Source organism: Cataglyphis hispanica, chromosome 10 (genome assembly GCF_021464435.1).
Source record: "Cataglyphis hispanica isolate Lineage 1 chromosome 10, ULB_Chis1_1.0, whole genome shotgun sequence".
NCBI classification, from domain to species: Eukaryota; Metazoa; Arthropoda; class Insecta; order Hymenoptera; family Formicidae; genus Cataglyphis; species Cataglyphis hispanica.
This window is the reverse complement of record NC_065963.1, coordinates 2,678,405-2,704,071: the sequence shown is the minus strand read 5'-3', so window position 1 is coordinate 2,704,071 and position 25,667 is coordinate 2,678,405. Positions and strand designations below refer to the sequence as shown.

The window sequence follows — 25,667 nt, the reverse complement described above, 5'->3', positions numbered from 1 at the left end:
TCAAAATACTTGCATTGTCTGGAATTTTGAACACGAACACTTGCAAGATCAGGGAATTTTCAGGGAAAATCTTTTTACAAGATTCGAGTAGACGATCTATGCTATGTTTCCTTAATACGATTACGCGCCGGCAAAATCACGGCTCGGTCATTTTATTCGTAATTTCTTCTTTGCGAATTCGCGCGCATCGCATCGCTGACGTTTTCGTCGGGAAATTATTCATCGTCGATGTTTCGCCGCGATAAATGAAACGCCGTTGCGAGAGAAGGAGAGATAAAATTTACAAGCGAAATTTGCGTATGCGCGAGAATGCGAAACGCGCTCTTTACCAAAAGGGCAGAGCAGCCTGGCGAGAGCTTCAATGGCGAGGAAATAAGAGATTCTCGGGTGTCGTTGGAAATCCATCGAGATTATTGACAAAGAAGGAAAACTTTCCGTGCCCGTGAAAGGGGAGACGAGCTTTCGGCGCGCGATTATCCAGGGAAATCCCCACGATTTTCACTTTTATCATGCTCTCCGCAAACCAGACCATTTATTTCCGCGCCATTACGACGAGTCAAGTTATTATGCCGCTTCTTCTAAATTGATGAAAAATAAAGTTCGTCGAACGCGACGTTGCCCTGACATTTTCCAAACTTTTCGAAACTCGCACAGTTAGTTCGTGCCGCCTCGCGATCTCCTCTCTCGTGAAACCATAAAAGATCCCAAATACGCAAACGTACGATGATCGATATAATTTTGCATTAATATTATGCGCGACGCGCGTATAAAGTTCGCGAAATGTGATGTAAGCGTGACGTAATGTGCGGCATTATATATCTAATTTTATGGACCGAAAATACGCAACAACAGATGTCTCGCGCTCCTCCCACCTGCCACCGCCGTTACGCAACGATAACTGGAAACGGATGTCGAAAGAGATCCGGGATAAATCTGGCAAATAAAATTACACTTTACGTGTAGCAGTCGGTGATTCGCGGAGCGTGCGAGACAGCTTGAAAAATCACCACGCGGATGCGAGAACGCGAGCCGAGAGAGAGAGAGAGAGAGAGAGAGAGAGAGAGAGAGAGAGAGAGAGAGAGAGAGAGACAGAGAGAGAGAGAGAGAGAGACAGACAGAGCGAGACCACCGCGCTCGTGCGGTCGAGGTCACTGCGACTATGTCGCCCGGATTATTGGCAAAGAGACGAGAAGTTGGTCGCGAACGCGCACCCCTCCTCCCCTCCCCCGCCCCCTCGACTTTAGGAAATAAGGAGAGAAGACGACGACGAAAAGTTTTCATCGGCGCCGATAAGGTCGCGCAGCTGTGATCTGCCAAACGCTGGAGAGAAAGAGAGCGAGAGAGAGAGAGAGAGAGGGCGAGATGAGAGCCAACGATTCCTGTAATTTAGAGTTCCGCCGGTACTTTCGAGGGCCGGGGCTACTACACTCCTGGCTGCACCTGAGTTCTGAAGACGCGCGCGCGCGCGCACGTCTAAGAAATCCATTAGGGGCCATTTATTTCCCGCCGTTCCATGCCACTCCGACTGCGACAGCGAATCGAAGAGCGGCGGAAGTGAGGTGATGGGGGGGGGGAGCGGGGAGAAGAAAGAAAAGAGAGGGAGAGAGAGAGAGCGTGAAAGATGGGGTGGAAGGGCGGGGGGGGAGGGAGGGAATGTCGAGGGGGATAAAATAAATGTACGAACAAGATTCCGGGAGTGCCTGCGTGTACGCCTGCGACGCTGCTACACAGGGACGAGCCTGGAGCGACGACGACGGCGACGTCGGTGCGACGGGCGCCGCGTTGATGGGAGAGTAAAGAATGCCCCGGGATAGGTCGTGCGCAAAAGGGTGATGACCGACGACGGTGCCGCGGGGGATGGCGGGCGGGGAGGGAGAGGGGTCAGGGACGACGTTTCGGCAGACGACGAAGGGGAGCGAGAGCGATTACTCAAAAACTGCTGGCTGGATAGACAACAAGTACAAATTTGCCCCCAGACGTTTCCAGCGCTGCTGCTGTTGTTGCCCCAGCAGTCTTCCTCTCGCGATTGCAGATGGGATTGAGTAGTACTGATAACTCACTCGGCGTCTTTCAGCTGCCCCCGCCCCGCCCCCGGTATTGTAGGAATTTAGAAATATAATAGCGTCGAAATGTAATCGAAATTTTTTTACATTTTAAACTCTTATACGAGTACTTCAGAACGTGACAGATGAGTGGAATCAAAATTCTGGTGTGTATAGGATGGTCCATAATTCACGGTACAACCAGCAAGAGGCTGATTCTTTATGAAAAAAATAAGTCGAAATTGTAGGATGACATTTTTTTTCATATGGGATTTTGTTTTTGATAAAATCGGCTTTAAATATTAATTGGGTGCACTTGATTAAGACGCCGTTGAGCGGATCTTGATATAGACCATTTATTTATTTATTATTCTTTTTACAGTGCTTATAATCTAGTGTGCACTTTAACATAGAATATGTAAATTGAATATGAGAAGATATTTTATTTTAAAAATTCTCTTAAAAAAAATTCTTTTTAATTGAAAAAATGAAATTTAAAAATTCTAAAAAAATGAAAATTTGAAAATTGTGAAAAAATTTAATTAAAAAAATTGAAATTTAAAAATTGTAAAAAAAAAATTTAATTGAAAAAATGAGATTAAAAAATTTCCCTTCTTCACAGAATAATTATGCAATTCACATCCACTATAATATATTTCAAAAAATTTAAATCTACTTATAATTAAATGTATTATATTTAGAGATATATCCATAAAAGATTCGAATATATTTTTAATAATTTTCGATTACATTTTATCATTTGCTACACACATTTGTCTCTTATTTAAATATATGATGGTTTTACAATGCTGTTAAACGCATACATGTATGATTTCTGATTGAATCGATAAAATTCATAAATACATATCAAACTTGGCTTCATTTCTATCCACGATATTTTTAATTGCGCACACGATGCTCGCTATTACGCGATGCATTAAAGCAGATTAAAATAAACAAAGAGATGCTTGAAAAATTAATGTAAAGATTCACGATTTAAGTTCTTGAAGTAATGAGATATCGGAAAAGTTATTATGTTATTGCGATGCAAAATTACAGTTGAATAAATGACTTTTAAAATAATTTTTTTATATATTTGAATCAATATTTTTATTTTTAACGATTTAACGATAGAAATCAAATTTTTATTTCTAATTAATAGTATTTATAGTATTTTATTTTCTTTTCTTTTAACATGGCATGGTCATTCAGCCCATTGCGATCATTTGTTGCAACGAGTAGAGCGTTAAAAATAGAAAGAAATATATATATATATATATATATATATATATATATATATATATATATATTATATAATTTAATTATAAGTACGCAATTTAATTATAAGTAGATTTAAATTTTTTGAAATATATTATAGTGGATGTGAATTGCATAATTATTCTGTGAAAAAGGGAAATTTTTTAATTTCATTTTTTCACTTAAATTTTTTTTTTTTTTACAATTTTTAAATTTCATTTTTTTAGAATTTTTAAATTTCATTTTATATACATATATATATAAGATAGTTTGCAAGACATGTCTCTCACACACATACAGTTAAAGCTGAAGTTTTTTTTTCCCGCCTCAGATTTTGACATCGTAAACGCGTATAAATTAATAATGACATCGCGTCATCCTCCGCGCTTCATATATCTCCTTGACAGCTTCGAAAGTTCCCTCGTCTATTTTTCATCGTTCGTACGTCTTGCGCTAAGAAAATTAAACCTGGCAGCGGAAAGAAATGTCGGTAGGTGCGAGATAAACGAGGCGCGCGGATGATATAATTTGGGGGCGAGATTTTCTCGAACGAGATACGTCGGACGGCGAAAACTAGAGAGCAGAGAAGGAAAGAGAGAGAGAGAGAGGCTTCGATGACGGGGAAGTGAGAAACGAGTGGCCATTATCGCGGCGCATTTTGCGAATCCGACAGATTATTAACGCAAAGTTACTTGAACGCACGCAAAGCTCACCGAGAGCTCCACGGCGGAAACGTCGGAAAACGCATTAGCATGCGCTTGCCGACGATCCTTTGTTCCTTGTATCCTTGATTATCTCGTCATCTCATCGTCGAGATTCACGGTCTGTTACACGCCGATTTATTGATCCGAATTATTATAGCAACTATTCCGTATATTTAGAATTGAACTTAATTTATGTTTGATAGATGTAAATAGAGTTATATATACGCAACTTTTAATAATAAAGTATTTTACACAAGGACATACACAGTTGGAAAACTTTATTTAAATTTGACATTACATATCACATGTTCCAAACGATCGACATAAAATTTATGATGACACTAATAGGATGTTAATATTTCAGTGCAAAATGAATGCAAGCTTCATAGTAATTTGAAATAAAAATTTTAATCAATATATTTTTAACGGTAAAATTATTTGGAAAAAAGATTATTAACGAATCTGTTAATTATTCTATTACAGAATTAAATCAACATTTTTTTTCTATAAATTTTGACTGATAAATCCTGTCACTAATAATACGGAACATATATATTGTGTAATATAAACAATATATGCACATTGTTTTAATTTTTACACTTTTTTCAATTGTTTTATAATAATTAATAATTCAACATTTGAGTCCAATGAACACAACAGCAATATGTTAAATTAATACATGAATGTATTATAAATATTTAACTCAACAATTTTAACCGGCCTATTTTTTAACAAGAAAATATAAATTTTCCAACTAGTAGTGGGATGCAAAATATATATAAAATATCCTACTGATTTTAAATCGTGAACAAATCTCTCTGAGCGATTTTTCAAATATGCACAACAACATTACACACATAAATTATATATATAATTATATATATTTGATATAATATATGTATCAAAGGAATATTAAGAAATATATATATATATCGCGTCCGCAAATGAGCCATTTTGGTACTAGATAATCAAAGATTAACAAGGCCAAAAATCTTCGAAAAAAATTTTTTTTTTTAATTTTATTAACGTGATTAAATAGAAGTGTTTTTATCATAAAACTTTTGTATAAAACATTTTTTGATATTTCGAATAATTTTCGAGATATATCGAAAAAAGCAAAAGGCCACTCTACGTATAAGGGGTGATTTCATTCCTTAAAATCGTTTTTGGACTGGAAATTTCTACATATATATGCCATGTATAATTATCTCGAATCGGAATCGTACAAAATCGAGAGACAAGACAATATGTCTGTAGAATAAACATAATGGTTCCTTAAAAAAATCTCGAATTGACGGGAAAATTAGCGGGAAAATCCTGCTCCCGTGGCATCATCGAAAATTAATCTCGGACGATTTATGGCCCCCATAATTTAATCGCGTCGTCCTTCGTGTGACACGCGGTGCACCCATTCCGCATTAGGCTCGGTCGCCTACATCCATTCGTGCCCAAGTCGCTAATGTGCGTGCCTTTCTCGTGGGCGCGAGTAATTTGGCAAATTAGGTAGGATGAATGAACAATATTCGCGTCATGTTCGAGGTGACGTGCGGGATCTCGCACGTCGTATAATAGCCGCACCGGAAATCGTCGTTCACGGAATAAGCGCTTCCACCGTTCTCGGGCGACGAGGGCGGTTTTGTGCTCGTAAAATCCCGGCAAGATCCCTCTTGGCATTCGACCGTGAGGAGGGAGGGGTGGCGGGGGAAAGGGGGACCGATATATGTATGCGCATCCAGCGTAGGCCGAGTTTGCGAATATAGCGTGTTTGTCACGTGTTTGGGGAAACGATCCTTTTGAAAGCGAAACGACAATCGAGATCGACGTCATTTTTAGGTATATTGAAGTTAAGTGGAATTATCAGAACTTAATTAATTATATATGTAATTAGTTTGCTAATTTTTCGCATTTTTTGCTTTAAAAACAAAAAAATTATACATGAAATTTATTTCTTATATTCTAGCAATTTAACCTAGATAATTTAAAATACCTGGCATCTTTTTAGAGAGTGAATTTTGTTTTATGCAGAAAATAATAAATTTATTATTAAAAATGTAAACAGGAAAAAATTAAGTGAAACATAATTAGACAAAATGCATTTGGGCAATCTCATTGTGTAATGATATTGCAAAAATGATAATAATATCGTAAAATTATAATAAAATTGAGAAACCTGACAGAGGCATGCTTTTCATTCAATTCTTCTGCGCTTTACACAAGATCAATATCGTATTAAAACACTTTGCCCTTAATGTTGCGAAAACTATATAAATTTGACGTTGATGTCGATGATTTTATTGAACGCACGATCTCTCAGTGACATGTTATGATGAAACCTCGCGTCTATTAAATTCTCCGACTATTGTTGATACACTCGTGGGGATTTGACGCCATTAGCCAAGCAGCTGCTATTCCGCCAGATCTAAAAAGTTAAAAGCTTCCCTGATTTTCGGCCGATTCCGCGGAAAACTTTCGACGATCGATAGGATGAACTCTCAACGAATTATCAGATAGTTTAACCTCGTGATTTCTTGCGGCGCGCTTGCGAGAAAGATCTCGGCAACTTAGCTTAATCAGCACACACAAAACCATACGCCATACGTTACTTGGAAAATTATGATCAAATGTCATAAAAATTTTACAGGATTCATTGACATAGGAGAAGGAGAGGAAAGAGAAAATTATTTTCTTTTTCTTTATTGAAATATTTTATGAAATTAATATATAATTATTATATGTGCTTATGCAGGATGAGAATTAGACCGACAAACTTCAGGTGGTTATAAAGGACACCAAAACAAGCCGATTTTATCAATAAAATCGTGTCCGCAAATGAGCCATTTTTTTGGTACTAAATAATCAAAGATTAACAAGGCCAAAAATCTACGAAAAAAATTATTTTTTTTTAAATTTTATTAACGTGATTAAATAGAGGTGTTTTTATCATAAAACTTTTGTATAAAACATTTTTTGATATTTCGAATAATTTTCGAGATACATCGAAAAAAAGCAAAAAGCCACTCTACGTATAAGGGATGATTTCATTCCTTAAAATCGTTTTTGGGCTGGAAATCTCTAAATTCATCTCTTTATCCCCTTTCCCTCTCTACTATGTGTGTAAAATTTTATCAAAATCAGAATTTTCGAAATCGCGAGGATCTCTCGTTAGGTTAGATTAGGCCAATGTTAGGGAAATGTTAGGGAATGTTTTCTTCCCTTGTTTATTGGCGAAACTGACTTCTTTCGATATTCTTTCTAACCACCTGAAGTTTGTCGATCTAATTCTAAGACACCCTGTATATTCTTGGCTGCGGCAATTAGTTTCGCGCCCGGTAAAGAACTTACGGTATTTAAAGAGATGTTCGAAGCTTGAAAAAAAAAAAACAATTCATACGAATTTTGGCACTCGAAACAACCTCCGAGTAAGCCGATAGATAAATAAATCGCGGTCGGGGATGGATGAAGAAGGGCGGCGGAGGGGGGCGAGGGCGGATAGAGAGAAGAAAAACCGCGATCGCGCGATTAATGGACGATTTGCGGGAGAAAGGGAGAGGAACGTTAAGCGCGAGGTGAAAACAAAAAAAATTGAGATAACGTTTAGCGAGGGAGCGTCAACGGTCTGATTAGCCGCTGATCCGTTTAAATCGGGCAACCGTCCGTCGTCGTTCGATCGATGCTGTTTACAAACAGCCGCGACGGCGTTGGCTCTCTCGAGGCGATCGTCGAGGGAAGAGAGCGCGAGAGCGATCCCATTCTTAAATCACGAAGCGTATCAAAGGCCGGGACTGTGACTTGTGCGATTTCAGTTATGCGCTTCGATATTATGGAACGCGAGAGAGAGAGAGAGAGCGCTCGAACTTGTAAAAGAGATTTTCGCGAGAATAACGCGAATGCAAATGCGGCGATCTCGAGAGCCATCCGACGATCTTCTCGACGGGCGGATTCGATTTCTTGCGACTCGAACGAATCGATCCGCCAGTAATTTACGAACAATCGAGCGAAGCGAGGGAACAAACGAAATGAACGATTGCAACTCCGAGCGAACTTAAATTCCTCGGAAGCCCAACTTATCGTTATGTTGACACGAGCCCTGAGCGAGAGACTGAGGGGGATCGGGCTAAGCTCTGCGTTCGAGAGGAAGCTTCTGTCCCCGAGCAAAACCCGGAAAGTTTCGGAGAGAGAGAGAGAGAGAGAGAGAGAGAGAGAGAGAGAGAGAGACCCTGTCGCGCGCGTTCACCCCCGGCTGACCCCTCCCACCCGCCCGGAACCGTCGCGGCACCGGCTAACGACCTGAAAACCGCCAAGATATACGGCCGAGCTCGCATATCACCGTGGAAGAATGAATGCCCCGGCGAGCCGGAGAGTAGTCCGGGGAGAGATAGTAGTCGAAAGTGGAAAAGGTCGTGCGGAGTCAGACGCGAGGACGGGAGAGAATCTACGGCGGCTTTCCAGCGACCGTAACTACTCGCGGCTCCTGCTTCCCGCAGGATCCGAATATAATCGCATCGATTCCCTCTTCGCTTTTTCTCTTTCCTGCCCTCTCTCTCTCTCTCTCTCTCTCTCTATCTTTCTAGATTCTAACGTCGTCGTCGTGTGACATAATAGATGCGTACCGGCCGGAGTTTTTCGCGCTCGCGTTACGTCACCGTGCGAAATGCACGATCGCGGCGCGAGCCGCGATTTACACGACGTTTTTTTTTTTTTTCTCTCCTCCAAAGCAAAACACTCACTCGTCCTCCCTTCGTTCTCCTTTTCCCTCGTACGGGCCGCCGATCCGGCGCGATCCAAGATCTTTACTCTCCTCGATCTGGAACCACCGTCGACGAATTCACGACACTTCACCACTCTCTTCCCCTCTCTCGTCAATATTTATATCTCCCAATCTACACTCTGATGATGGCCACGCTGACTGTCATCATGCGAGGCGCGAGGTTTCCCGTCACAGCGGAACCGTGTCATTCTCTCGACCGTCGAGGCTCACTTCGCGATCGCGTGGAATTTTTTTTCCCCTCTCTCTCTTTGATTTCTTAATTCGCCGAGATCGCTGATTGTACGGAGACCAACGGCGTGACCCCGGGCCGCGTCGCTTTCGAGTCCGCCGCGCGATCCTGACGGCTCGAGATCGCGTCGCCTACTGCGAGACTGACGTCGCGCGACCGCCGCCGACGCCGCTACCGCCGGCCGCCGTCGCCGCCGTCATCGCGCTCGTTCCGCGTACGCCCACGCAGGAGATTGGGAGATCGCCGAGTGCGTGCGCGCGCGCGAATATCCTGTCGCCGATCGCGATCGGTCGCGATTTCGCGCGCGCATCGACTGCGCGCGAGATCGAGCGGGCGGGAGTGGGACGGTGGGACGAGGAGGGGAGGGGGAGGGGGAGGGGAGCGTCGATCAATCATCGACCGTCGTTTGCGCGATCGCGGCAAAAAAGAACCTTGCGAGATACGCTCCCTGCGAGACGATTAAAACGCACTTGGTTGAAATAACGCTGCGTCATCGCGCGTCTCTTTTCGCGAATCTACGAATGTTGCCGAAAGGGGGCGCTCGAAATTAAAATCGCCTTAAGATCGAAAGAAATGGATGCGTAATCGAGAGAGGAACGCATTGCAGCGAGGAGATGGAAAAAAGGAAAGGAAAAAAAAAAAAAGAAAAAAGAACGGACGAAATTGTTGAAATTACGCGAAACATGAGAATCGCATTATCTTTCGTTGGAGATGAGATTTGCTCGTGAAATCGCAGTCGAGTATCGGTTCCTAATGGCATGTGCGTGATTTTCCGAAATGACGCAGCGTTATTCCGCGCCGATGGCTTCGTTGTCGGTGCGTAATATCGCGGCTATCGTAAATTTTTTTTGTCGCCCGTCGGCCGTTGCCGACGAAGCGCGAAGATAGAGAGAGAGAGGGAGAGGGAGAGCGATACATTATTTCGCGGCGGATTATGGACGTATGCGTTAATTATTAATCGTCAATTGCAATTAGCGTGCCAGTTGCCAACGCATCCGATCGATAACGCGCGCCTTCAGAATGCATCGTGTGCGCGCGGCTCATAATTTTATTTCGTACCCTATAACGTCGATGGAATTATAATGCACGCGAAATGACGCGGGCATGAATATACATACATATCTATATCCATTCCCATATATCGGAATCGCGGATATCTCTCTAGTCCACCAACGCTGCTTCCGCAGAGACCGTTAAAAGGAAAAAAGAAAGAAAAAAGAAAAAAAAAAGACACGCGCAAAATGAATGTATCGCCCGACGCGAAGCGACGAATGAATCTCAATATAAGCGATCAGGCATGGGGAATCGCGAAATACGGACGCTAATCCTACGGCGTCATTAATAATTCGTCGGTGGGCTGTCATATGGAACTTGAGATAGGCGGTGCGCCATCTCCGAGAGGAAATTCAGGGGATTCGTTAATCAAATTTCGCGGCGAGCGAGAGATTCCGCGGGCGACATCGTGAAACATTTATATCGCCGTTATCTCGGGGACTTTAAAAAAAAAAAGAGGAAGAGAGAGAGAGAGAGACTCTGTATCTTAACACGCTAAGATAATTGCGAGAGCTAAACTTGAAATATTAACACACAGTGAAATCTCTCGGTTGCGGTTGAAGTGCAGGAGTCAATTGGAATAAAGAAACCACGTGGTCGTTTTGCGAATTCACATTTCTATGAAAATCGACGGTTATATAGCGTTACAAAGTAATGGCTCCATTTCCTGCTCAAATAATATTAGTTCGGGCAGTTGCCTCAGCGTTTTGCGGTATAGAATGTGTCGAATCTATAATAAATACGCATTGAACGAATGAACGGTGAATGAATAGCGAATGTAAATTTACGGCACGGAAAGCGAAGAAAAAACGAAGGAATTCGCATTCGTTATTTTCGTTTGCTCTTTACTCGCTCAATGGATTCCAATTCGCTCATATATTCAGCCTTAAATGTGTAAAGTGAATAAAAGAGTAATGTAAGAAACGGAATATATAGGACGTTCCAGGTTGGGTCAATAAAACTTCAGGGTCTTCTAAGAAATTGAACATGAAACAAAAAAAGTTCTTATAAACATAGATCCGGAAACGCTTCGGAAAAAAAGTTATGGCTAATAAACTCTCTGTAAATGATTAGTTGCCATCAAAGTTTGATAAGAACATTTTTATGTTTACATTTGCAATGCTTGCACTAAGAATGTAGTGCTTACATGAAGACCATCGAAGGATTTTTTCAAGTTTCTACTTTTTTCATTATTTTGAGTTTATGTCCTTTTGAACGTCCTCGTATCAGAATTAAATGACATTGGTGTAATTTAATTTGTCATTTAATTACCCATTGGATTTATTTTGTTACTTTTTTGTTGAAATGAATGAAAGATTTTGAAGTTATTTTTAAAAATCATTAGAAAAACGTGATTTTTTTCAAATTTATTAGTTATAACTTTTTAACGAAGCATTTCCGAACTTAAGTTTTAGGACCTCTTTTATTCCAAATTTAATTTCTATAAGACCCTGAAGTTTCATTAACCTGATATGAAACACCCTGTATACTCATCTTAGTAAAATGAATAAAAGAACGAGAAATGGAGTATATGTATTGATAAATTTGCGATTGAATCCATATTTTTTGAATGTTAACAATTAAATATCTGCAGATAATGATACACAGTTAACTTTTTAACATATCCCAAATGTTATCCCTAAGGTCATTAATTTTTTTATAAATTTATTTTAAAATTTATTCAATTTTTCAAAAATTAATGTTTCAATTTTTTATTAAATAAAGTAAATTTAATTTAATTATCCTCCTAATAAAATATAATCTTAAATTTCATTCTTTTACTTCTTAAACAAATAATTTAAAATTTATATAAAATTCTATACGGATCGCACAATTTTTTCTATTAATTTAACATAATATGGATATGCTAAATGATGATAATTTGAAATAAATTTTGTATAACATTAACATATTTTTAATGATAAAATTAACTTGGAAAAGGAGTTATTGATAGCATGTAGTCATTCTCACTATTATAGAATAAAATCAATATCTTTTTCTATGACAGATAAGTCTTGTCACTAATAATACGGAATCTATTTATTGTATAAAATTAAAAATATGCCTGTTATGTTATTTCTCCTCTTTTTTTAATTGTTTTATATAATTCAATTTGAGGTCAATTAATACAACAACAATATATTAAATTGACACGTGGATGTCTTAAATATTTAACACAGAAATATTAACCGGCATATTTTTTCATAAGGAAACATAAATTTTCCAACTGCGTATGTGTTCTTATAAAATATCGGCGAAAGAAAAATCATTTTTCTCATAGACAAATAATTTTGTTTACGTTCGTATTTTTGTCCGAAGGTTCATTTCGCCTTTTGTGTATATTTCGCCTTATTATCTTGAACGCCAGTAATAAGCAAATATCATTTCCGATCGACGGCTGCCTTGATAGATACGAAGCGAGACGGATTCGCCGGCGTTGTCGACTAATTAGATCGCACGGCGGCTCCTCCGATTCGTGTGTCTTCGCGAGAGAAGCGGATTAGCGATTTCACTCGCGGTGATAATAGCGATATTCGCAGCCTTATGGCGTCCAAAAGAGACGAAGAGGAGGTAGCTTCCCTCAGCTGTGTCGACGGAAACTCGGATCCCGCAACGCTACCTCAACCTCAGTCGACGAGTGAGTTGCGTAACTTCGTTGCTGCCGATCGTGGCTAGAGTGACAATTTTTGCGATTCGAGATGGCTGATGCGATGCGTCTGGCTCGGGATATTATTTTCAACGTTATTGTACTTTCGATAGGAAGGCTAGCATTTGGACTTGATTGCTCCGAGGATCTGCTGCCCCAGATAAAAGAAATGACGCACTCGTTAAACGCTTAACGTCAAAAGTGTTCGTATGACTTGGATTAATCTTCGTACCTTAGTGCCTACCTTCTGCGCGTGTTACATTATGTGATTGATTAAAAAGCAGCAGCGAGGCAAAGTATTAAATATATGAAGAGATCGAGCTAGCAGTTTTGCCTCCGGCGATCTTCTGCCAAGCAATCCGAGAACATTCCATATCGCAACATGCAAATAACAATGTGATAGCCGGGATCGAGGAAACATTCAGAGATACTCGTTGAACGGACTCGTATCCATAAAATCTCTTGATAAAGAGAGAACGAGACGGGGGGAAGACCGGAAGACATTCCACAAAACATTTTTCGCTCGCCGTTTTCCGCGCGTAAGAGGATTAAATTAAAACGCCAACATCGAGAAATCGCTTTCATCTTTATGAGATTGCCCGGCGTGCGCTTTGCAAGCAAAGGGAAGGGCACGCGGGGTCGCTGGATGAAAGGGGAGAAGGGGAAATGCAAGCGCGGACGCCGTCGTCGTGGGGGGGGGAGGTGGAGAGGGAGGGGGAATTGATCGATCGAATTATCTCGCTAAATCTGCGCGAGCAGAGGAGAACCGATACGGCTCTCTTTCTGAGATTTCTGTCATGCAAAATGCAGTCGTGAAGTCCCTTTTGCGTTCAATTGACTTCGTTAAGAAACTAAGAGAGTGAGAGAGAGAGAGAGAGAGAGACGCATAATTCGCGCTGACAGTTGATGACAGTTTATCGTATGTTCGATATCATTATCGGTGAATTTTTATATTAGAGTTAAAATATTAAATAGAATAATATCAATTAAAATATTAAATAGAATAATATAAATTAAAATATAAAATAAAATAAAATAAAATAAAATAAAAATATAAATAAATATAAATATAAATAATAAAATATAAATAATAAAATATAAATAAAATATAAATAATAAAAAGATATTGTAACTTGTAACTGTAGGGGCCAAAAAAAGCTCCATGCCAAATGGAAGGTGAAAGTCCTAATGTAGAAATTTAGCGTCCGATTTAACGAACGATTAGCGATCTTTGGCGAATGCCACCCAGGTACAGGAGTGACGGACGAACGGGCGCGTACGCAAATAAACGCCGTAATTAACCGGCTTACAATTAGGCTTACGACGACAAACACACGCGCAAACTGCGCAGTCCTGCCCGCGGTCGCGCGGTGAACCACCTGATGATTCGGCAAGATTTTCGCGGCTAATCGCGTCATGGATGACATTCCGCGGCCGTTACTCTTTACTCTTTTCTCGTTCGCGTTATCCGGGAGGGGATGAAAGTTTATTATAATATTTTGTTATAATATTCTCGCTATAATATTTGGTATTTTCATTGTTGACAAATTTGGTTTTTTTTTTCTTTTTTTTTTTTTGTTAAAAGATAAGCCGGTTAAAATTTCTTGTGTTAAATATTTAACGCATTCATGTGTTCATTTAATATATTTTTGTTATGTTAATTGAACTTAATATTAAATTATTAAAATAACTGAAAAAAGTATAAAAATAATACAATTGCATATATTTTTAATTTTACACAATAGATAGGTTCCGTATTATTAATTACAGGATTTATCTGTTAAAATTTACAGAAAAAAATGTTGATTTTATAATAAAAGTGAGACTGACTACAGATTAGAGATTGAAAGGGTAATAAAAAACATAAACTTTGAATAAAAAAACACGGTAAAAAAACTGTTTCTTACTCTCTTAAAAATAGGTTTATTATCCTATTAATTACTTAGAATATCCGTTTTCAAAAATTTATAGCAAAAATTTAATTTTATTGCTTATTTATTAATCTTTGATGCACGGCATCAAAGATTAATAAATAAAGAATCAGCACCAAATTTATTCTAATAAAATATTCTAATAATATTTATTCTAATATCTAATATAAAATTAGATATCAGATTCATGCCTTGTGTTATTCTCACTTCTGGTTCACAATAAAATAACAACAATGTAATTATGCTTGAGAGAATTTTCTTCTAATTTTTATGAAATTTTAAAAATAAAGTACATAAAAAATACCACTAAATTATAAAAATCAAAATTGACCGGTTTTAAAATATTCGAACTCAACTGATTACTCAGTAATTAATATCCTTTATTCAAAAAAAACTTTCACGATCTTTTAAAATTGCCAAAAAGAACCACTTTTTTGTCAAAAAAAAAAAAAAACGGTTTTTTACTTAGTTTCTTCCTTCATTTTTAAAAAATTCGATTTTTTTAATCTGTACAGAGATCAATAACAATTTTTCAAGTTAATTTTATCATTTTATCAAAAATATGTTACATAAAATTTCCTTCAAATTCTTTTAAAGTTTATATTCATCTTGCGTTGAAATATTAATACACTTACTGTCATCAACATTTAACATAGCCATATTAAATCAGCGCGAACATTTGTGTGGATCGTTTGGCACATGCGAGATATGTTAAATTTAAGCGAAATTTTCCAATAGTGATTTAAATGTGATATAAATAAATACGTCAAGCGCATCAGAAGGGGAGAGCCAAACAATAGATACGCTCTGCTCCGGGAATTAAATTCCGCTAAAAGCTGGACAATAAGAAGCACACAAGTAAAATTCGAGTAACCACTCTTTTATTTCCTTTTTCCTTCATCGAAGAGTGGATTTATATGAAAATGAGAAGCGTATTCGCGCGCAATACATTACGAGACGGAAGATCAATCGTTGGGAGAAACGAATAGAGAGAGAGAGAGAGAGAGAGAAGAGAGTTTGGGGAGCGTCTTTTAAAAATCGATTCTTGTCTTCGCGGCGGCGGCGGTGAGGCGTGGGGGGGGAGGGAGGGGTGGAGGAGGAGGAAGGCGCGTTTTCTTCTCATTTGCGTAAAGTGCTTTCCGCGAGCGTGTCCAGCGCATAAATACATCGCGAAAAGCAGTCCCGGAGGGATCGTTCGCAATAATTTATTGCAAGGTTCTCGGCATAATCTAGTTTGCGGAAACGCGACGGTTTCGGTCCGGGAACTGTCCACGGATAGCCCGTATTACGTATGGATGCTGCAAGATCTCTGGAATGCCGAAAATTACCACTGTACAATAGATACATCCAACAGATTTAGGAAGCGATTTTAACGATATTAGTTTTCAAATAATTAGATAATCTTATCTTATCTTCGGGATTCGTCCTATTCAAGTGCATCATTTAAAACGTTTCATAAATTTTTAATTAATAATTAATTAATTATTCTATATCTATTTTTTTTTTTTTTTTTGTAGTAAGCACCCGCTTTCTTTTCGTTATAAAATATTATATAATAAATAATTATGAATAATATAATAATTATATAAGTAATAATTAATTATTTAATTTTTGTTATAAATATTTATAATAAATAATTATGAATAATATAATAATTATATAATTGATAATTAATTATTATTATTATATAATAATAATTATTATTATTATTCATAATTATTATTATTATTATTCATAATTATTTATTATATAATATTTTATAACGAAAAAGAAAACGGGTGCTTACTACGAAAAAAAAAAGAAAAAAAAAGAAATATAGATATAGAAAATATGATCCTCTCAAGAGCTCCATCGAAAATATTAAACCGATTCTAAATGAAATAAAAAATTCTTATTAATTCTTATATAAGCATAAAGTTGATATACAGAGTGTCATGATAATATATGACACACCTCTTCGGGTGTGTCAAAAAATTTGATCCAATTAACCTTCACACTTGGGATGTGTCAAGAATTATATAATAACACTCTGTGTGTACCATTTCTTGAGAGACGATTAAAAATGTGGTACGCAGAGATTAGAAAATAAAGAGATTGATGCACGCTGGCAATTTAGCATATTTAGCGTATTCTATCGCATTTTTTGACTTGACTTATCAAACGTTTACGAAAGAAGCCCCGACGGATTCTCCGGCTGGTTCGCAAGATTGATGACTGCGCGCTGACGCATTGGAAACTCTCGAGAAAGAATCCGCAACTTATCGAAGGAGAATAAAAATTGGCGGGCGCGCGGAAGACACGAGGAAAGAATCCGCTTGTGCGAATCTTACACGCACGCTCCGGTCACGTTCAGACGTTAAGAAGGTCGGGTAGGAGTTAATGTAGCACCCGTCGAGTACGATATCGTTCGATCGGCTATGTAACTGGCGGTAACGTTGATAAAGAGAAATTGCGAAAGGGAGCGATAAAACGCGCTGACAGATGCACGCTAGGCGTCATCAACGGCCGTTATATTATTAAGCGAAAAAACACGATGTGAAAAGCATCGGAGATATTTTCTCCATATCTCTGGATATCGTGAAGTAATTCATTGCAGTAGGACAAAGTTTTGATTATCGCTGAAAGAAAAAAAAAAAGAGTATCTTTCTTAGAGGAAGCCTCTTATCGACTGTTACGCTCCAATGACCTTTTTTCCTCATTAAAATCCCTCATTAGATTTAAAATTGTTTTTACGCATTTTTATTTTCGAGCAATGCGACACGTCTCATTCGGCGTCTTATGCCTCGAGCTTTCGGATTGCATGACGTATGAAGGCCGATTAATATTTAATGCGCGCTGACATAAGCGGGAATCGATCCATTAACACGCTGAAAGCAGCGGCCTCGAAAATCTATCTTAATTAAGATTGACTCATAATCAGCTGGCGGGAGGATAACGTCGTTAACCGCTCATCCATGTAATTCCCACGAGGGACAAATTTTTCTCGCGAAAACAATTTTGCCATTTTCGCCAATATTCTCGTCGAGCACCCGAAATATTTGGCGAAATACGTGCGGGATATTTTATCAGACTTTTTCCTTTTTATAGGAAAACCACTGAAACGTGCAAACATTCGTGTAAACGCCGAGAGTGCGCGCGACGAAATCCGGATCCCGGCTGTTCGCAACCGCGATAATCATATGTCCCGGAAATACGTCTGTCCCGCTCCTCTAATCGGCAAGAACGCCTCACTAAATACGGTTTAAACTCCGGTCGCCAGTTGCCCTACTGGCCGCGCGCGAAATTTGCATTTAATGACACGGTAGTCAGCGGTGCCGGACGCTCGCAGGCAAAGTGAGCGAGGTATTTCGTCGAACAGGGTGCGATGGTAATTTCGTGCCTTTATATAGCTAACGGTCAAGAGAGAGACGGGGACACGCACGCGGGGAAAATTAATTTGAATAATTAATATAAAAATTAGCGTACGGTCAAAGGAAACAAAAAAAAAAAAGGAGGAAAAGAATTTTCTTTCTTGTCACAGCGGCGGATCTTCTCGGCGTTCTTTTCTCTTTTTTTTAGGACAACCGCGCGCACGAAGATCGCCGTTGGAGGGGAAAGGTCGATAAAAATACCATTAAGATTGCTCGGCGAATATTCCGCCGGCATTATTGCGCAATTTGCCCGAATTACGCGAATCAGCCGCGTCTTTCTTCTGCCCTAACACGCGAAACGGCTTACCTCGTCCCACGGGACAGAGGGAAAGAATGTCATTTAACGTTCTACGCGAAATTAAAGCGGGGGAACTTAACTGCGAATTAAGCGACGCGCCAATGGTCCGAGGATTTAACGCGCGATAACGCGATGTGGCCGCGCGAGCTAACGTATTTATTAATTATTAGCGACACTGAGAACGAACGAACGAGTCCGCCAAATCGTTGCTTTACCCGAGCGAGGCGGAGAATTCCCGCACCGATAAACCTGCCAACATTTCGCCCCGCTTTCCCATCTTGGTTCATAAATCGGCCCGATTATCGCGCGGATACGTTGTCAGCGAACGTTTCTCGCCGGAAAAGCTCGGGCAAAAAAAAGAAAAAAAAAACTACGCATGAAAAACGATCGTGGTGTGCAGTGAAAATCGTTTTGAAAAGAAAGGGAAAAAAAAAGAGAGAGAGAGAGAGAGAAGGGATCACCCGCGGAATTTAACGCACCTGTCGAAGTCGAGCTGAAGCCCCCCCCCCTCACTCCCCTCCCTCCGCCCCCGCTCGGTGGAAAGGAAACCTTACGTTTTTTCGTACAGCCGCAAATTACGAGGGGAAATATCCTTAACTCAATAAGTATATATCTTTACGTGGGACACGAATGCACCCTCCCTCCCCCGCCCCTCCCCGGCATCGCCGTTCGTTGCACGCGATATCATTATTTGTTTACCGCATGATGGACGGGTTCTGAGGAGAAAAGATCGAGCGGGGAAACGAGGTCGTTCCTTTATATATATATAATGGAATATAAATTGCTCGCGAACAATTTGCCGTTAACGGAATAACGGGGGACGACGAGGGAGGAGGAGCGGAAAGCTCTCGTGTATATAATAATTTAATGCGAACGCGCCAAGATTTCGCCCGGCAAAATCTTTTCCGGCGCTCCTCGTCACGGGGCGAGAGGAGGGATGAGAGGAGGGGAGGAAGGTGAATCTCGCGCGACGATGACAATGCTGAAAAATTTATACGTATCTTCCGAAGAAGAATATGGGGAGGAGGGGAGGAGGAGGAGGACGGGGATTGCGAATAGATAAGGCGAGGCAGTACCTGACACGCATATGACGACTAACGGTGCATGGTGCGGTGGTCGGACGTTAAATCGATACAACACTGCCGGCGATCCAGCCCGGCAGTTGGATCCACCGGGAATTTCTTATATGACGTTAGCGCGCGCGCGAAAGGTTCCATTTATACTCCAAGGAGTCGAGTGCCGATATTTCATCAGAGCATCGATACTTTATACACGTGTGCATGTTTTCGAGGATGGGGGAAGCGGGCTAGAGCTCTCGCGAAAATTTGTGTCTCGGTTTTAAAATGTGGTTTCAAAACTAGTTTGCATCGTCAAAAAATTGCAACGGAAGTGAAGTATTAATTATCAGAACAGTTGTCTAATTGTGCATTTTTTTTTTTTTTTTTTGTCAAGGGAGTCCATTTTATCTCGGTATATCTCGCATTAAGCCATACCTGACAGCTAACAATAAAAATTTTAATTGTTAATTGCAATTGACAATTAAATTAGTTGTGAGTATGTATTTGTTTTGCATGATTATAATTAATTAATTGTTAATTATCCTTACAATTAAAACTAATTATTTAACTATTTAATTTATTAATTTTAATTGTCAATTGATTTTTATTGTGATGATGATTTAATATATTATTATTTTAATTATTTTAAAAACTAGATATTACTGTGTTGTTTATGTCTTTGCGAGAATTTTTTATTTTTTTTTTTTTTTTTTTTTTTTTATTTTTTTTTAATAGAATAAGATGGCAAACGAGGAAAGCGAGTAGTTAAAATATTAATTGAAACAAAGTTTAATTGTAACTAACTTTAGTTGCAGTCTGTAATTAAAAGATTAGTTGCAATTAAATTTAATTGCAATTGAAATGGCACAATTAAATATTTAATCAATCGATTAAGTGATTAAAGATTTAATTGACCGATGCCCGATACTACGATGTATGCGTATGAGGAAAAAGTTTTATTGCGAATACTTTGATTTATTGCACAGAATATGTTTCAATTAGCATTATATAATATCATTTCAATTTAACGTTATATCATATCAAATTAATACAATATAATATTTTATTATATTTATTAGAAATTTTGTATTTTTTATTTTTTATTTTTTATTTTTTTTTTATTTTAATGCTACAAATTTGCAATTAAAAATAAACGCTATTTAAATATTACATAAAACATTACTTTATTATAAATATTTATTATAAATTTCGTATTCTAATTTCTTTCTTTCAATCGATATAAAATCACAATTAAAAATAAGCGCGATTGAAATATTGTAATATCACGTTATTGCAAATATTTATTATAAATTTTACATTTTTTTTTTAATCTTTTATTTCAACGACATAAAATTACAATTAAAAATAGAACGCGAATGTAATGACGGCGATGCGCATAATTAAAATCGCATTAGTCGACGCGCGATCCGAGGAATTAAAATTTGTCGCCGAGACCAAGAAGAGTCCCGGCTCCTCTGCCTCTCCATTAAAGCGGTCGAGGGAAAACCGCACGCGAGACTGGACGATTTTCCCTGATATACTCTACGGCAAAAAGTCGCAGGATGCGAAAATACTATCCGTGAGCAGGCATCTCCCTTTCTCTCTCCCGCGCGAGCATCACCGTACGACTTTATTGCGCCGGCTAGGTCGATTTACGAGTAACTCGAATCCAGGTATTTTCCTTTGCGAGCGAGAAGGAAGACAGGAAGACTGGTATCGCATGGAGGGGCGAAGGATCGAGGACGTTAGGCGATAAATTTTTTTTCGACAATAATGGCGCTCTGCGTGGTAGAAGACGGCAGTGACGCCGCCGATATCGGGGCCAGGATTTCCGTGTCGACTCGAGAGACGAGGTAAGACCACGAGGAAGGTCTCGGCGAAAAAAAAAAAAGAAGGACGAGAAGACCCGGGATGGGAATCGGACAAAGTGGGATCCAGAATGCCGTTATCGGCGAGAAATTTTCGCGGCGTTTGCGATTACACGACGCTTGCGAATGGACGATGCCAGAGGACTCTGCAATGAGAAGAGAGAGAGAGAGAGAGAGAGAGAGAGAGTGCCTCGTTTACGACCGGAATAGATCGCGTCTAAAATTATTTCTCTAGCTTCTACAGGAGAGAGAGAGGGGGGGGGGTGAGAGACGCTTCCTCTTAAGCGCATTCTGTCCTCGTCCCTCTCCCCATATATATTCGCCCCCCCACCAATTCGTCCGCATTCTGGCGGCGCCTTGAGTCTAATACCGGTCTTTCGTTCTAATACCTCGTTCGTGTCTATAAAGTAAACCCCCTCATAAAGCATCGTGGCGGTGCAGGGAGGAGAGAGGCGTGAAGGATCCCCGGGTACTGTGGTTTCCGCGGTGAATGAGAGGATCTTTAAAGTTTTACTCGTCGAGGGGTGACCCCCCTCGGGTGATCCGTTTCAGTCATTTTGTATGCACTTGGGTGTCTCTCGGCCGATAGTGCTTCGAAACGACGGAGAGAATTCGAAAGAAATGGCCGACTCGGGAAGGGGGTAGTGAAAAGTTGACGTAAACGGCGAAAATAGATTGTCAAGTGATTTTTCAAAGGATTACGGTAAACGCGAGTAAACGTTACTTAAACGAGTACTTAGACGGTATTTGAAGCAGGAATCAAAGCCGTTCTAAATAATTTGTGAGGTGAAGTGGATGTAAAAAAGAAATGTAAATAAAAAGAAATAAAATAAAATAAAATAACAATATGAACAGAGGAGTCGTGCGATATATTCATACATGGTGTTTTAACTAGCGAAGGAAGGACTTCTCGTCTGACGAGAGAGGCTTTTTAAATTCGGGTCTCGCCTCTGATAGAGGATCCCCGAGTGGCCATTTCTCACGGGCCAACAGAGTCGTTTAATTCGCGAAACGAGAGAACAGGGATCCGGACCACTGCTTTTTATGATTCAGTACTGGTGGAACATCTTCCTCGAATTCCTTCCGGCCGGACTTATATACGTACGGAGAAAAGTCGGCGAAAAGTGTGCGAAAATTGCTGCGCGGATTCTTAACGAAATTTTCACCGACGACGAAATATTTTCGTCGCGGCTCCTTGGTATTCCGGTCTCGTCGCGCCCGGTAAATTCGCGTCGCGAGGACGTCCCGCTCTCCTCTTAATCCCGGGGAGTTCGTAAAACGAGGTCGCGTGTTCGACGAGAACCACGGATACAAAATACCGAAACACTAGCTCCTGTAATATTGAAAAGCGGTCGAAGGGAAGGCGTGTTCGGCGACGCAAGACCTTAGAGATAGACGACTAGTCGTCGCTATACACTTGTAGCTTATATGCGGAAATTGGGAGAAATAAAATATTCTAGGAGGAGCTCTCTCTTTCTTACGCAAATAAAAATATGCGAGAGAAGATTCGATCAGAATATAATTAATTAAAAATATATAAAAAAACTGTGACATACTGAGTAAGGGCTAATTAATTTCGAGAGATGAAAATTAATATGAGAATTTTTGGAAGATAAGTTTTTCTTTCAAGACGTGTATAAATGCAAGAGGATAGATTAAAGAAAGTGATAGTAACGAGAAATAACTATGCGCTTTAAATAAAGTGCAAAACACACGGAGGAGAGAAAGAGAGAAGAAGAAGTGTCACCGAGCAATGCAATTGTAACGAGAGGGTGTACTAATCCGCGGAAATTGGGAGAAATAAAATATTCTAGGAGGAGCTCTCTCTTTCTTACGCAAATAAAAATATGCGAGAGAAGATTCGATCAGAATATAATTAATTAAAAATATATAAAAAAACTGTGACATACTGAGTAAGGGCTAATTAATTTCGAGAGATGAAAATTAATATGAGAATTTTTGGAAGATAAGTTTTTCTTTCAAGACGTGTATAAATGCAAGAGGATAGATTAAAGAAAGTGATAGTAACGAGAAATAACTATGCGCTTTAAATAAAGTGCAAAACACACGGAGGAGAGAAAGAGAGAAGAAGAAGTGTCACCGAGCAATGCAATTGTAACGAGAGGGTGTACTAATCCGCGATATAAAAACGGACGAGCCGTATTTCAGTGTCGTCCAAAGGCGATTCCTTCGCATACGCACTCAACGAATCTCGTTAACGGAGTTCGAGGTGAAGGAGGAAGAGAAGGCAGGCACAGCACGAAGGGGGGTGGCGGCGGCGGCTACGTCATCGGGGGTGGAAAGGCGCGAGCGTCTTGCCGGGCGTCCAGCAATGCAGGATCGCGATGAATTTTACAGGAACCTCTGCTCGTCGGAGACCCTGCGCTCCGGCAAGAGGGGCTTCTTCCACGATTTCAGCGAGTCCGTGATGCGGATGGCGGGCGCGACCTGGACGACCGAGGTATTCGGCCGAATCGAGGACGACGCGGGTCGGGTGAGGGCGATCTTCGCCGACCCGAGGATACGGCATGTCGTGATCGACACGCTGGCGAGGGTGAAGCCACTTTATAGGGACAAGGACGCCGACATTTCTAAACGCAGACGACTCGAGGGGTACCAGCTCGCCGCCATCGGCCAATACGACAAGGCTCTCCTGCTGTTCAGTCAGGCCGTTCTGCGTGCGCCTCAACGAGGTCGCTTACAAATCGCCAATAATCCGAGTAGCGATTCTCTCCTATGATCGATATCCGGACATAAACATCAAAAGTTATTTTAGTTATTTTTTTTTTAATTAAAATTATATATACATATGCGCAAGGTGTTTTTCTAAATAAGTGCGAAAAATTTTCTATCTCTCCCTAAGAAATTAACTCCTTCAAAGGAGAAGGTGAAAGTTAGATTTTTTTTTATTGTAATTTTGTATTGTTTTTGTTCTAATTTTTTTCAATATTTATTATAATTTTGTTTTGCTTGCTTTTTTATTTTAAAATTCAACTTCTCGCAACTCGGAACCTACGTCATTTAGCACGATGCTGGGCATAATAATGTATTTTATTTTATTTTCTTGAAAACTATTGATTTTCATACGAAAAAAATAAAACAAATAATTTCTAAAGGAATCAAGCTTTCTAACGCATATTTTTAGATGATCATATTCCGGTCCGTAAAAGAGTTTTAATAAAAAATTGAATAAGGGAATGTTAGTTTTATCTTTTTATAACGATACGGGAAGATTAAAAAAATTATAATAAGTATTCTTTCTGCCAGTGCAAAATGTCCATCAAATTACATTTTTCTTGTTTAAAATTTGAGGAAAAAAATTAAAATTTAATTTTTCTTTGCAGAAGTGTAATTTCTCAGCAAGGAATATAGGTATATGTATATGTTTATATTTTATATGAAAGACTCTTCCTTAATTTTCGATAAAGAATTATCTCCTAAAATTTTTGGCATTTATTTAGAAACTATATATATATATATGTAGGATGTTCAGATTAATGAAACTTCAGGGTTTTACAGGATATTGAATTTTGAACAAAAAAGTTCCTATAAATATAGGTCTGGAAACGCTTCATTAAAAAGTTAATAAATTTCTTAGCTAATAAATTTCGAAAAATTACGCTTTTTTTATTTTTTCATTTTTAAAAATAACTTCGAAACTCCTCAATTATTTGAAAAAAGTAATAAAATAAATCTGATGGGTAATTAAATAAATTAAATTACACCAATTTCTTTTAATTCTGACAAGACATTTAACAGAAAATAAGCTAAAAACATAAAAATGTTTTTGTTATCTTGACCATAACTAATTACTTACAGAGAGTTTATTAGCTGCAACTTTTTAACGAAGCATTATCAGAGCTATGTTTGAACTTTTTGGTTTCAAATTCAATTTCTTATAAAATCTTGAAGTTTCATTGACATGATCTGAAACACCCTGTATTTTTATTATAAGATTCAATACTTTGTTCGCATTTTTTTTTTTTTTTTTTAAAGATTTTACGTGAATAACATATTTTATTACTCGGAATAATTGGCGTCTTACTGTGTGGATTAATAAATAATTATTCGGACGAATCATTCGCGAACGATTAGTGAACCTATACATTGTCTTGTATGAAATAATACAATTATATTATTTCGCTAATTAGAACGCAATGCGTTTAATTATCACGTACAATTATTATTTATTACAATATAATACGATATATAAATACTATATATATTTATACTTGATTTAATTGTTAATTGCTTAATTTAATTGTTATTAATTAATTTAAATACATTAAAGCAACGATATTTAATGGTACATTTACGTTCTTAATCTTTTCTAAAATTAAAATTTCTATAAATTACACAGACTTCTAAAATATACGTTTGGCGAGTCGATCGTAGGCATTGC

General features: G+C 38.8%; 2 protein-coding genes across 5 annotated transcripts in view; one reads left to right on the top strand and one right to left on the bottom strand.

The window, feature by feature from the left end:
* The window catches only part of LOC126852534 (growth factor receptor-bound protein 14-like), a 293,126-nt gene extending 283,996 nt beyond the window's left edge, over positions 1-9,130 (bottom strand). Inside the window, exon 1 of the mRNA XM_050597430.1 lies at positions 8,731-9,130. The gene's annotated coding sequence lies outside the window, so the exon portion shown is untranslated. The remainder of the gene's footprint in view (positions 1-8,730) is intronic.
* Positions 1-25,667, top strand: part of LOC126852532 (SET and MYND domain-containing protein 4) — a 139,264-nt gene that overhangs the window by 64,637 nt on the left and 48,960 nt on the right. Inside the window, exon 1 of one of the 4 annotated variants that reach the window (XM_050597425.1) lies at positions 21,627-23,958. The exons of 2 other annotated variants lie outside the window; for them this stretch is intronic. In XM_050597425.1, coding sequence (XP_050453382.1) covers positions 23,598-23,958 — 361 coding nt within the window. In that variant the 5' untranslated portion in view covers positions 21,627-23,597. Of the gene's footprint in view, positions 1-21,626; positions 23,959-25,667 lie in introns of those variants that run through there. One more of the 4 variants, XR_007687838.1, reaches the window with a different exon arrangement.